Source organism: Pseudorca crassidens, chromosome 19, assembly GCF_039906515.1.
Source record: "Pseudorca crassidens isolate mPseCra1 chromosome 19, mPseCra1.hap1, whole genome shotgun sequence".
Taxonomy (NCBI): Eukaryota; Metazoa; Chordata; class Mammalia; order Artiodactyla; family Delphinidae; genus Pseudorca; species Pseudorca crassidens.
In genome coordinates, this window is record NC_090314.1 from 58,219,890 (window position 1) to 58,233,889 (window position 14,000).

The following is a 14,000-nucleotide window of genomic DNA, read 5'->3' on the forward strand; positions in this document are numbered from 1 at the left end:
CTCTGGCTGCCTGGCTGCCATATATGAAAGGTAAGGGGACGGGAGAAAGTGGGGACCGGCTAGGAGGTCACAGTTGTCACCCAGGGGAGCGGGATGGTGCTCGGACCAAGGCGGGAGCTGTGGAGGGAGAGAGAAGTGGACGGAGCAGGATATATTTGAGAGTATAGCTGTGAGGACTTGCTGAGGGATTGGATGTGGAAGGGGAGGAAGGGTACTGGGGCGACTCCCATGTTCTCAGCTCTGAAGTCAGACTGCTGGGGTCGGAAACCCAAGGCCTTGCATTGATAGCTCTGGGATCTTCAGTAAGCTACTTTTTAGATATACATACAGATAGGTAGGTAGGTAGATAGATACATCTGTCTATCTACCTATCTATATCTATCCATCCACATACATAGACACACACACACATGTTGCTTATCTATAAAATTTCCCATAAAATAACATGTATCTCACAGTAAAACTGTGAGGACTCAATGACATGTTGGATATAAACTGCACAGAACAAGGCTGAACACAGAACCAAGGACTCAGTAAACCGCAGCTGTGAACGTTATTACGAATATTTGCTTGAATTCCACATGGGATGTGAAACATCGACATGCACTGGCTTTCCGCTCTGGGGGAGAGAGGGCCTCACATACTCCCAGTGTGTTCCCTGCACGATTGTCCGACATTCCAAACTCCTAGAGATGACCCTGGCAATGAGAATGGGATGTCCACTTGCAATTCAGGAATTGGTCAGGTGGACCAGATGGCTGGGAGTCTGGGCAATGGGGAACAGCCACCCTCATATAGCTCAGGGCCCCCCAGCGTTCTAGAGGTAAACGGATCCAACTCTCCTACCTGCACCCCCGGGTACCTTTCACTGAGGCTCCCCGGCTCAGCTACTGGAGAGAATCCAGAAACCAGGCACCTCTTCCACCCCATTCCCTGGCCTGAAGGGAGCCCAGGTAATCACTCTCCCAGCCTCTGCAGCCTTGTCTCTGGGAAGATGTGGCCTGCTGGGGTGCCCCCCGCCCCCGCCTTCCACCCGCGCCCCCAGGGCCACCCCGGCACCTTGTGCAGCCCCCGGCAATCCAACATGGCCATCAGCTGGTGGAGGCTGGACTCAGATGAATTCAACAGGAGCTGGATTCTGAGCAGATCTTTCTGAAGCAGGAAGAAAGAAAGAGACAAACATGCAGACAGACAGAGAGGCAGAGAATGAGCGCTGGGGGGAGGGCTTGTGGATAAAACCGCAAACCGCAGCTTGTGCAGAGAAGCCTTTAAAGCCAAAGGAAGCGGCTAGGCTGCCGGGAGGGAACACTTTCTTTCCACAGCCTGGTCTCCGAAGCCCGGCCCTGTGGGAGGTGGCCGGCCACCTTACCTCTGCTGTGGGGAAGAGCGGGACAGCAAACTGCAGCAGTCCCGTCACCTGGATGTGCATGGTGGTCAGCGAGCGCTGGAAGATGGTCAGTGCCTGGGCCAGGAGAGACCGAGGTCCCGCATGAGCTTCGATTCCCAGGAGACCCCCGCAGCTGCCTGATTCCCCTCCCCCGTGTGCAGCTGCAGGGGCTTCCCTGATCATGGCCCTTCCTGCTTACAGGAGGTCTTCCCCTCAGCCCTCAGGCTTCTTGAGAGCTGCCCCATTCTCTTGCTTCCTGCTACTCTAAATGTCCTGCTGGGACAACCTTGCCCGGGGGTGGCGCTTGTGAGAAATGCAGAATCTTGGGCCCCAACCCAGACCTACTGCACAGCCTCTGCATGGTAACCAGCATCCAGGGTGGTGGATGGGCGTGCACGCTGACCGAGAGCACTGTCCCCTGCACAGGACCCCAAAGAACACCCAGCCACTGCCACCCTATTGGTCAGTGCTGGGGCTTGGGGACAAGAGGGAGCGAGCTGACCACCAAGGGGGCTGGGGGCAGCGTGAGGGCTGGGCTGGGCGGGCCGTACCTGCTGGAAGGGGCTGCTTGCACTCTGACTGCAATACAGGTAGTAACGGGTCACCTCTGCAAGGCAAAGACACTGGGTCAGGCAGGAGCTCACACGTGACCAGGTGCTCATTCACCCTCAGCGGCCAAGCCGGTACCCGAGCTCCCGAAGGAGGTAACTTCTCAGAAATGACCCAGTGGTCCAGCTGGACCTGAAGTACAGGGGTGGGGAGGCGATGGGTGACTACCGTGCTGAAAGGGGTAAGTAGAGGCACAGCCTGGCTGACCACGGGCCTGCACTGAGCATCCTGAGTGGCTCTGACCACAGAGGCCCGAGAGCTTGTTACCTGTGCGGAGCTGGCCCTCCGTGATGTTGAGGATGAAGGCGTCGGGAGCCGCGCAGAAGTCGCCGGTGCCCTGAGCCGGGGAGAGACGGGAGGGGTGGAGGAAAGTCACACACCGGGGCCCTGGGAGGAACCGGGTGCCCTTGGCCCCAGGCACGGGGACCCCGCAGCTCAGACCCAGGTGGGCAAAAACAGTCAACAGCCATCCTCCCTGCACTCGAATCCTGGCTCTGCCCCTGCCCAGCTCTGTAACTTTACAGACAAATGCCTTACCCCGTGTCTCAGCGGCCTCCTCAGTCACATGGAGAGAAAAACGCTATTCATCTAATGAATTAATCTACATAAAGTACTCAGAAAAGTGGCCAACAGCAGGCACTACGATCCGTTAACTCTTATTTCCAAATGCCTCTTCTGGGATGGACCTGGGTCAAGGGTAAGCTGCGGGACGTGTCTTGGAGAGTTATTTGCACCATGACCTCGTTCGCTCATCTCTGTTTTATTTTTTGTCTTGCAGTTACCAAGTCCATCCCCGCTCTGGGGCTGTCCATCTATGAAGCCTCCCTCAGACTCTCTTTCTAAAGAACTACATTGGTGCTGAATCCATCTTCGAGCTTTTGGGTGCAGGTCCTGTCATGATGAGATGGGGGAGCAGGAAGCGCACGGGCTGAGAGGACACGGGTTCCGGGCTCTGCCACTGCTGCGTTGGGGGACTGGGACACCGCAGCGCAGCCTGGCTAGGTGACCACCAAAGGCCCACAGGGCTGAGTGCAAGCATGTCTGGGCCCTGGAAGAGGCAGCAGCAAGGATGCCATCCTGAGCCAGGCCCTCGCCAGATCTGGCCTGGGGGGTGCAGTGGGACACTGGTAGAGGGGGACTTCCACATTTCAGAGCAGCCAGGGGAAGCTCTGTTCCTCTGGCCTGTTCCAAGGGGCACCCCTGCTCCAGTGCACGCTCTCCAAGCCGGGGACTCCTCTCCATGGCCCTTTCCTGCCAGTGCCCTGTCCTCCTTCAGGAAGGGCTGCCTCAGGGGGCAATGCTGGAGCATCTCTCATTCATTCACCGAACTGACAAATATTTATTGAGTACCTACCAGGTGCCACACGATGTTCTAGGCGTGAGACACAGTGGCAAGCTGTACTACGGCACTTATGGTCTAGAAAGTGTGTGTCTGGGTGGGAATGGGGAATAAAACGCCCCTCCAGATACAGAGCTTCCACAGAGCCACATCTGTACCCGCGCACATATACACGCTCACACAACCACATGCCTCAGGACCCTGGGAGAACCCTTTTATACTCAAATCACTAGGGTCCATCATCAGACTGATTTATTAATATAAGTCAGAGCTGCCGCACCAGCGGGCCCAGGGGTGCACCCTCACCCTCGTTACAGGAGTGGCAGAGAGAGGGGAGCCAGAGCCAGGCAGGGCCATGGGGAGGCCTTGGGAAACATGACGAGCGAGGCCGCCATCTTGGTCTGGGTCATCCCCAACAAATTTGGGATCCAAAGAAGGACAGGAGGCCGCTGGCAGAGGCTCCACCAGGGATGTGCCCCTCACCCCCCCTCCTCAGGCCAGGTCTGCTCTTCAGACCCTCAGGGAGGATTCAACCTTCCTATCGGTGAAGACAAGGGCCGTATGTGCGTGTGCACACGTGTGCTTTCTTCACGCAACGGGGATGGGGATGGGGGGCGGGGGAGGGTGCACTGGGCACAGCTGGAGTCACCCTGTGACCCTCCTAGACAGGTAGTAAGTGTGCAGTAAACCAATGGACCCTTACTGTGTGCCTCCCAGGGGTCAACCAACCCATCTCTTCCCGACAACAGCCCTTCAAGGCGACTGCTGTTCTCCCCATTTTACACAAGAGGAGACAAGGAGAGGGAGGTCTGGGGAACTTCAGTTATGTCCCCGGGGCCCCCTGCTGGGGGGGGAGGGGATGAGGACCCAGCCAGGGGGGTTCCAGCGGCCAGGCTCCTTGGGCTTGGAGTATATAATTGTAATATTTACCTAGTATTTGCTTTTGTATTTGTTCAAAGTACTGGCTATTTTTATAAAATTCTTTGGAAGTTTTTCCTTTATTGATTGGAAGCAGATTATTTTTTGCACTATTAAAATAAGCTTATTATATGAAATATTAAAAAAAAAAAAACCCTCACTGGGTCGGGGCCCAGTGAGGTGGGCCCGCCGTCCCTCCGTGGCCGATTCTCAGGGAGACCTCGGCTCAGTCAGGGGTGCCCTGCGGCCAAAGCACCTGGGTGACCCTTTCCTCCTTCCTCTCCCGGAATCCACTTCTCCCCCTTCCTTCTCCTTGGGCACTCTCTCTCCTCTCTGCCCCTCACCCTTCACCTCTGCCTTACACTCCTGACTGCACAGGGGGTGGTCGGGCAGATAAGGCTCAGCTACCCGGCTCCCAGCTCCCTCCCCATCACATTCTTAGGGGCAACAGCTCCACTCCTGTCTCATGGAGGCCCTTTGGTGGGGGGGGACGGGGAAGGCAGGGGGTGAGGCCACCCCTGCAGCGGGAAGGCAGTGTTGGAGCTCTGGTCCCACAGATCTCAAAAACAAAAACACCACCCCCGAAAAACAGGCTCAGAGAGCAGGGGCAGTGGCCACACAAAAGCTCCCCACAATAGCCTTTGAGGGCCTGGCTCCTTCACCCCCAACTTCCTATTAAAATGCAGCAGGATCCGTAGCCCCATCAAAGGCCCATTCACTCCCTCACCCTCTCTCTCTCTCACACACAAGGGCCTGACTAATCGAATTAGGGAAATGGCCTTTCTCTCCAGCTCCCTGGCATCCCGGGGCCCTCAGCTGGGAGCTGAAGTCCCCGCTGGGAAGGAGCTGTCTCCCAAAAGGCAGCCCGTGGTGGCCAGCTGGAGGCCATCGCTGCTTTGAGAAGGCAGATGGGGGAAGGGCCCACCATATGCAAGCTTCCCTGCGCCCACTCTTGTCGCTGGAGGAGAGGCTGTCGCCAGGCAGCCGTGCGTGGGGCTCCGGCCAGCAGCCGCTCCCCCCAGACCATGTACAGCCCACCCAGCTCCAGATGAAGGCAGGATGCGCTTGAGTATGGCCTGCGCTCTCCTCCTCTGCTCTTCCCTGTATCTGGAGGGGCCTCAGCCCCGGGGATGTAGGTTCCGCCTGTCCAGTGTTCCCTCCTGCCCAAAGCCATGGGCAGAGGGGAGACAAAACAGGAGATGCCCACCTCCTCCCCCTGCTGGACAAGCTTTGCCCAAAGCTACTCTGAGCCAAGCTGCACCAGGGTCTACTCATTTTGGGGGCGTCATGGATGCAAAGTGGTCAAGGCCAGAGCCACCAGCCAGGCCCCAAGTCACTGGGCCAGGCACGTATTTGGGTAGAGGGGTTCCAGTGAGCCCTTTTCTTTTCTCCCCAGGTTGAAAGGGCAGAACGGATGCAGGTCACGGGGTTACTTTGTGGCCCTTAAGTCAGCTAGGGGTTCCCTGAAATCCCTTGGTACATCCTGCCCCCTGTGCCACACCCACACCCACACACCCACACCCACACCCACACACACACCCACACACACACACACCCACACACCCACACACACACACACACAGTGCTCCACCATGTATCGATTCACACGGGATTGCAGTGATCTGCCTACACGTCTTTCTTCTGCGGGCTGTGACTTAGTCAAGAGCAAACATCACGTCCTCCTGTTTCTGCATCTCCAGGCACCTGCACCATCGAGCGCCACACAGCCAAGCATCAGCTGAACGAACGAACGAATGAATGACTGACACGCACACAGCTTCTCTCGAGCATTAGGTCTATTAAAGACCAAACATACCTGCCCAGGAAGCTTCCCCCCTTACACTCCTGACTCACCTTGTGTGTGTGTGTGTGTGTGTGTGTGTGTGTGTGCACGCTTGGTTTTGTTTTTTTCACATCTCAAGGCACCACACCAGGAAACATACACCACTGCGTTTTAGGTGGTGTGTGCGAGTCCAAGGGCAAGGGGACGGGAAGCAGGTGAAACGCCACCTTCCACGTTCCTGACACCGGGGAAGCCGGCCCAGGAGTGTGCTTCTGAAGCTGGAGGGCTCCTCCAGCCTGAGGTTCAAACCCCACCCACACCCACCAGACCTGGTTAGTTCTTTATACCCAGAGAGAAGGCACCTGGTCATCTGTGCCCGTCCTCACAAGCCGTGGCTGGGAATGGGCCAGCGGGGTGGGAAAGGGATCAGGCTCCACGGGTCTTATCTTGGCTCTGCCCTGAAATGCCTCGTGACCCTGGGCAAGCCCCTTCCTTTCCCTGGGCCCGTGTCCCCATCTGAAGGGGGAGGGGTTGGCACAGATGAGCCCGGCCCCTTTAGTCCTGAGACTCTGCGATTCTATTAGGGACTGAGACTGGCAGCTGGCCCTACCCTGGGAACGCTGGACAGACGGTCCACCTGGTCAGACCACCCAGCACCCCCAGGCCACCCAACTCACCACCGCCGCAGCAGTGTCAGCAGCCAGGGACATCCAGCTGAGAAGCAGGGCCACCACCCCACAGCACAGCACCCTAGGAGAGAGGCAGCTGCCGGTGGGATCCAGGCCGAGGCCGGCAGGCGGGGGACCCCGTGATGGCTGTCACCCCGCCAACCTTCAACGCCCTCCCTCTCGGCTACGATCTTGTCCCCCCGACCCCCAGACTCTTGCAGTGGCCCTGAGGGCAGCCTCAGCCCCTGCCCTGACATCGCCCCGCTGACTGCTGGCGGAGGGATATGGACCGATGCCTGGGGCACAGGTCCCTGAGCCGAAGAGACACAGCAGTGAGGGCGCAAGCTGAGGAAGTGAGTGTCTCTAACGCCTCAGCTGCTCAACAGTCAGGCCCAGGAGGGAGGGGACACGTGAAGAAAGCCTGGTGTGGCTTGGTGTCCAGATGGTGAGCCAGTGGCTGCTGCCCCCACATCCTCCCAGCCCTGCCAGGCCCTCATCTCTCTGCTGGTGGCACTGTCACCCCACACCCTTGGCCAGCTCCTGTCCCAGGCCCAGAGGCGGGGCTACTCACGAGGCCAGGAGGCACCTGGAGCTCTTGGCCAGTCCCAGGCAGGCGAGGAGGCAAAGGACCAGGTCCAGGACGAAGAGCAGGAGGTAGGAGAGCCACCTGAGCAGACCAGAAGGGATGGTCAGGGGAGCAGGGCAGAACTGCCCACCTGGGGTCCACCAGGGAGGCCTGGACCACTGCCCCAGGCCCGCTGGACCCTTCGTGATTCAAACCGCCCACAGCCAGTGGCTAAGCAAACTAGACCAGGGGGCGCCCCTGCCCCGGACAGGAAGAACCCAGCGTGCATGGTGGACAGCTCCTCTGGGCTCTGGGAGCTGCACCCCGCTTCTGCCCGGATAAAGGAGTCACCTTCCCCTGCCCCAGCTGAATGTCTGAACCAGCATGGTCCCCTGAACTTTCTGCAGTGATGCAAGTGGACCACCTCTGCACTGTCCACTCTCTCTGCCACTACCCACGTGTGCCAGGAGTGGGAAACATGGCTGGTGCAACGGAGGAAATAAATTTCTCCTTTCATTTACTTTTTTTTTCCTTTTTTTTTTAACTTTTTTAAAAAAATTGAAGTATAGTTGCTGTACAATATTACATAAGTTTCAGGTGTACAATACAGTGTCTCACAAGTTTTGAAGGTGATACTCCATTTATAGTTATTATAAAATATTGGCTACATTGTACAATATATCCTTGTAGCTTATTTTATTTTTTAAAATTTAATTTTTATTTTATATTGGAGTATAGTTTTTTTCTTTCTTTTTTGGCCACACCCAGCGGCATGTGGGCTCTTAGCTCCCCGACCAGGGATCGAACCCACGCCCCCTGCAGTGGAAGCGCGGAGTCTTAACCACTGGACTGCCAGGGAAGTCCTGGAGTGTACGTAGTTGACTTACAATGTTGTGTTGGTTTCAGGTGTACAGCAAAATGATTCAGTTATACATATACATATATCCTTTTGATTAGTGTTTTTTTTTTTTTTTTTTTCCTGCGGTACGCGGGCCTCTCACTGTTGCGGCCTCTCCCGCTGCGGAGCACAGGCTCTGGACGCGCAGGCTCAGCGGCCATGGCTCACGGGCCCAGCCGCTCCGCGGCATGTGGGATCTTCCCGGACCGGGGCACGAACCCGTGTCCCCTGCATTGGCAAGTGGACTCTCAACCACTGTGCCACCAGGGAAGCCCTTGATTAGGTTTTGATTTCAACCACCTTTTGTGCCAGGCACCGAGCTTGGGGCCAGGGGATTCTCGGATGCGTGGGTTCATCCCCAGACCATCAGGAGCTCGGGGTGGGGCAAGGGAGCCCAGGCCAGGTCATCCCAGGGCACCAAGAACCTCCAGGCCTCCCAGCCCCTCACTCCTCTGGCCTTTTGCTGCCCACCCAGGGCTGAGGTGATGGGGAAAGGCAGTCACACAAGCTGGAGAACTTGGCAAGTTGCACCCCCCCTCCCCCTTGAGCCTCAGTTTGCAAACCTGTGAAGGAGGCCGGAACTCTGTGAGGATTAAGTGCTCGCTAAATGAAAAGGGAAACAAAGAAAGGCAGAGGGATTCCGGGGTCCCTGCTTTTCTGCTTCTCCAAAGCACGGGCTGCAGAGCCCAGGGTACCCAAGTCCAAGGGTGCTGACAAGACCCCAAGCAAAGCACCCTGGTTCGTTCCCTTCCAAACAGGATCCCAAGGTGCCCTCACACCTCAGCTCCAGCCTCGCTGAGCAGCCACTTCCATCGGCCCTGCGCGGGGGACCAGTCTGAGCGCTGGGGACTGGTGGACGGAGACGGCAGGGAGCAGAGAGAAGGGGCTTCTCCTAGTCCCAGAAGAGGGAAGTCTTCTGATCATTATGTCTCTTGATGCAAAAGCCAAGCAAATTCGTTGACTTCTCTCCAGCAAATGTTTTCGGCTTCACTAATACCACAAGGAGGGTAAGAAAGAGCTTGGAGTGTGGGGAGGGAGTGGGGTGGAGCTGGAAGAAAGTGACAAAGAAGCTCCAAGTCGGGGAGAGCACGCTGGAGGCCGCCTGGCAGCCAAACCAGGTTCCTTCCCCCTTTACGAATGGAGGCTAAACGCCTCAAAAAGGGGGCAAATCAAAATCCTCGATTCCCTGCCTGGAGCGGAGCCGGGCAGCCACTGTAGTCTCTGGAGCTCCCAGGAATGGATCTAGCGGCTCTGGGGAAGTGCAGAGCCCGCCCCGCCCACCACTAGGACGAGGCCACCAAGAGCCAGTCTTCCTAGAATCAGAGTCGGAGCTTGAAAGAACCTCAGGAACATCTAGCATTAGAATCTCATTCTACAGGGCTTCCCTGGTGACGCAGTGGTTAAGAATCCGCCTGCCAATGCAGGGGACACGTGTTCGAGCCCTGGTCCGGGAAGATCCCACATGCCGCGGAGCAACTAAGCCCGTGCGTCACAACTCCTGAGTCCGTGCGCCACAGCTACTGAAGTCCACCTGCCTAGAGCCCGTGCTCCGCAACAAGAGAAGCCACTGCAATGAGAAGCCCGCACGCTGCAAGGAAGAGTAGCCCCCTCTTGCCGCAATTAGAGAAAGCCCGCACGCAGCAACGAAGACCCAATGCAGCAAAAAATAAATTTTTAAAAAAAGAACCTTGTTCTACGATTGTTAAACTGAGGCCCGTGGGAGAAGAGCCTGGACCAGGAATTCCAGACTCTCCATGTCTCGGAGCCTTCCTACAAGAGACACAGCCAGCCACCAGGCGCCTCTCAAAGTCCTGGTTTCATGTTTCCAACATAAAGGTTTCTTGTTACCTCTCTCTCCTCTACTCTGCACATTAGCAGGAAATCAGTTAGGACTGCTTCTAACCGACTCTCCACGAGGACTGTGTTTCAAGGCATCCACGCCTCCTTGTGTAGTAAAGGGTTCCTGGAAACAGCTCTGCGAGGCGGATGCATTTTCCCAGAGGAGCCTGGTGATGACCTGGGGATGTGTTTCTAACCAAGAACTTGGCTCTCGCAGGAGCAGCTCAGGCCCCTGCTCTCTCAGCTCCTCCCATATCCGGTGTTGATGCGATTGCTGTTACACCCTTTGTAAATCTCCGGAGAGGAATCTCTTAGCTTTTTAATTGCCTCCAATACTTAGCCAGGCCTTGTGTAAAAGTACTAAAAAGAATTTGCTTAGCTGGATGGCTGTGCTCTAGAACCATTTGGAAAGCAAAGATGTGGAGGCTGTCCAAAGGAGACCCAGCCCCTAAGGCTGGTTAGGTCATGAAGAATAAAATAAGGCTTTTGTTTTAGGGCAGCTCAGGCAAGAGGCGGGAGCAAACAGCAGATGAGGGGAAGGGACAGAACATCACTAATGTTCAGAAGCCACAGGTGCTACCCTTGAACTAGACCTGAACAGGGGTGGAAGCTGGGGATGGGGGCTCCAGAGGACGCTCTCAGTCGCCCACATTGAAATAGATACTGTGCAGCGGTCGCCACGCTTACCCCAGTTTTCCATAAAATCATCTTAAACGTAAGTCCCGGTTGATACATACATTCTGACTTATTTCACCACAGTCATTCTCCAAGTGCCCGCATTAGGCCCTTCGGCGTACATGGCCCCAGGTTAGGTCCACTCAGAGAGAATGGCAGGGTCAAAACAGATACCTAACTTTCCACGACAGAAAGATGTAGGAGGCTCAGGCAATGACTGTCCCTCACGTCACAGGACTAATCAGACGCCCCTGTACTGGGTCACAAGTCACAACCAGTCCTTAGAGTTGGTAGTTTCTTTGTGGTCACTTGGGAGAAAGGTGCTTTTGCACGTGAGCGAAAAAAAATCTGGTGGGAAGTTGCACTGGTGACATCTGGAAAGGCAGGGGCTGGATGGGCGGAAGGGGAGGAACAAGGAGCGCTGTCCAGGGCGGGGGGGCTTCATGAGCTCCCCCTGGTCGGGGCCTGGCCATCTCCTACCCCGGGGAAGGGAGAGCCCTGGATGGGGAGGTCTCTGGCCAGAGGCCACCAGAAGCATTTTCTCTGGGTCAGTTCAGCCTGGGATGAGGCTTTCTCATAAAGGGGAAATGAGCCCAGAGTAAACTGTGCAGCGTTGTGGTAAAGACTCTGACCTTTGCTAATGGCTTGAAGGGGAGGCAACAAAGGGGGGCGGGGGGGGTGGCGGGAGGGGCATCCAAAGAGCGGACACCTGCTCTTCAGGGCTCCTGTGTCCATTGCTCCCCAGCACTGCCTCCGTGCCAGGCGCCCTGCCCTGGGTGCGCAAGGACGTGTACGCCATGAGTGGGTGTCACCCTTCGGCTGGGAGCCCCCCAAAGCCGGGGCTGCCTCCTCCTTTCTTGGTTGTCCCCAGAGTGACCTTCACCAGACCCTGTGCGTGGAGGGAGGGCAGCCGGTCCCTGGTCAGCTGGCCTGTGTCCAGTGCCTTCACCTGGGATGGGGTTTGGGTGATGGGGAGGCAGGGGAGACGTAAATGAAACCCCAAAGGCTCGATGACACAGGTATGAACCTGCATACCTGACATGGCAAAGGTGGGGTGGCGCCCCGCAGCCCACATCACTCAGGCTGGAGGCATCTCTGAGCTTGCTAAGCAGCTGCCGCTGGGGAGAGGCAAAGAGGCTGCCGTCTCCCCGACGCCCTGCACCTCTGGGGCTGAGAATGCAGGTGCAGGGAACCCTGTCCCAGAAACCCGGGCAGGTGAGGAACCCATAAGCCACCAGCACTTCACCCAGCGCCAGCCACAGAGGATGCTGGTCCCGGAGGAGCCCCTTGCTGTGTGCGGGGTGGGAGGCCAGGTCCAGCCTCCTGCGCTGAGATCTCGGCACATCACTGCCTCTCCCTGGGGCTCAGCGCCTGCCTGTACAAGCAGGCTGTACCACATGCCCACCGCTCGGCCCCCACCAGCTCTCATATCCTAGGGATTTCAGTCATTAAGGCTTAAGACCTTCTGGTGCCACTTCCCAGCCCAAGCCCCAAGACGCTGGCTTGGATGAAGGAAGCTGGGGCAGCCCCATCACCCCTCCCCGGGGCCCCTCACCGGTAGTACTCCACGTAGCCAGTCTGGTTGACCAGTTCGGTCAGCTCCTCGGTGACCTCTGTCCACACGGGCACCCCTGCCAACTGCACGATGATGTTGCCCGCCATCTGCTGCATGAACTTCAGCGTCTGGAGGTAATCGCCCCGGGTGGCAAAGATCTCACTGAGCCGGGCCAGGTGCTGCTCGAGGTCGACCTTCATCTTCTGGGTGGTTCCAGACACCTGGGGAGGGGCGGGGCTTCTGAGTCTGGCCTCGGGTGGGAGGAAGCCAGAGAGGTAAACCCTCTGCCTCAAACTCTGGAGGAGAAGAGCTTGGCCTTGAATGAGTGCCCCACGGGCGCCACCCCCAGCCCTGAAGAGTCACGAGGCTGTGGTCCAGACGGAGGATGGACAACAGAGGCTCCCACTACCCGCCCAGCCCATGGGTCCCTCCGTCCAGGGGACAGGCTCGATCTGGCCCTAACCAGGACCTGGGCTCCAAGACACAGTGCTTTCCTAGAAAGACAGACCCAGATGGGGAAACAAACAAGAGAAGCCATTTTTCTTCCTTGAAGATTCTCTTCAAAGTTTAAACACCTTGGGTGATGAATTCTTTTGGGGGGTGAGGAATAAAACGTTTAAACTGAAGAGTCCCTCTGTTGCTACCTGACCTTTTGTTCCCACAATAGGCTTTCTCAGCGTCTCACAAGAGAAAGGCTTTGTTGTAGAGCAAAGGACAGCCCACAGCGTCCTGAACCCCCCGAGTGAGGGCAGAACAATGGAACTTTGAAATAATACAGGCAGACGGGATCCTGCCTCCAAGCAGCCGGGACACGTGACAGGAGGAGGAAATCAGCGCCTTCTCTGTGCTTGTCCACCCGCCCCCCCGCCCCCCCCCCCCACGTTTGTCCTGCCTGGAGCTGAGCAGAGCCTGAAGGAAGCATCTTTCTGCTCAGAGGTAGAGAGGGAAGGGCAATGGAGGTGACTCTCCTGGGTCTGCAAACAAGGACCACAAGAATTAGAAAGGTGCCTCTCGATAGCCCAGATGCAGGGTCCGGCAGGGGCTGGAGACCCAGCCTGGGAACCCCAAGCACCTCCCTGCCAAGCCCGTTCTGAGCCTGGGTGTCAGCACGAGGGGAAGAAGGGCTTCGTTGCTCTGAAACTGTCATGCTATACCAACAAGCACAACTGGTTGGAAGCGGGGAGTGTGCGCTATTCCTCCAGGCAGACTTCAGCTCCCCCAGGTCTGGAAGGAAGAGAAAAATGACCCAGAATGGGAGTTCCCTGGCGGTCCAGTGGTTAGGACTCTGCGCTTTCACTGCCGAGGGCCGTGGGTTCAATCCCTGGTCGGGGAACTAAGATTCCGCAAGCCTTGTGGTACTGCCAAAGAAAAAAGACCCAGAAGAAGGTTTAGGAGTGTCCAATGGGGAGAGCTCTGCAGAGAGGTGATCAGACCCCACTCCTGGCAGCAAACGCTGTTTCTCCGCATTAGGGGGGACTTGACAGCAACTCTGTGGCCTTTCACATCTGCGCTAGGCTAGGAGTTCCTGGTTCCGGAAAAGAGAATGGCCCCCTTTGTTGCATTTTATGTTTTTCAGTGTCAGCGGCTTGTTCCTTTTCCCGGCTTGTTGCTGGTTCTCACAAGCTGGCTAAGGACTGAGAGATACCAAAGTGCAGAGATGCTGGGCATGTACAAATGAATTCAATAACTAAACCTCACCCTAATAAACATTCCTTTTCAATTCAATAAGATCAACGGACAAGTGCTTTGCAGCCATTGATCCAA

General features: G+C 56.7%; 1 protein-coding gene across 5 annotated transcripts in view; it reads right to left on the reverse strand.

The window, feature by feature from the left end:
* The window catches only part of TTYH2 (tweety family member 2), a 39,945-nt gene that overhangs the window by 9,130 nt on the left and 16,815 nt on the right, over positions 1-14,000 (reverse strand). For all 5 annotated transcript variants that reach the window (XM_067717122.1, XM_067717124.1, XM_067717125.1 and 2 more), the window contains 7 exons: positions 12,237-12,457; positions 7,276-7,371; positions 6,714-6,786; positions 2,264-2,333; positions 1,939-1,994; positions 1,370-1,462; positions 1,060-1,152 (listed from right to left, as the gene is read on the reverse strand). In XM_067717122.1, the coding sequence (XP_067573223.1) occupies positions 1,060-1,152; positions 1,370-1,462; positions 1,939-1,994; positions 2,264-2,333; positions 6,714-6,786; positions 7,276-7,371; positions 12,237-12,457 (702 nt within the window). The remainder of the gene's footprint in view (positions 1-1,059; positions 1,153-1,369; positions 1,463-1,938; positions 1,995-2,263; positions 2,334-6,713; positions 6,787-7,275; positions 7,372-12,236; positions 12,458-14,000) is intronic.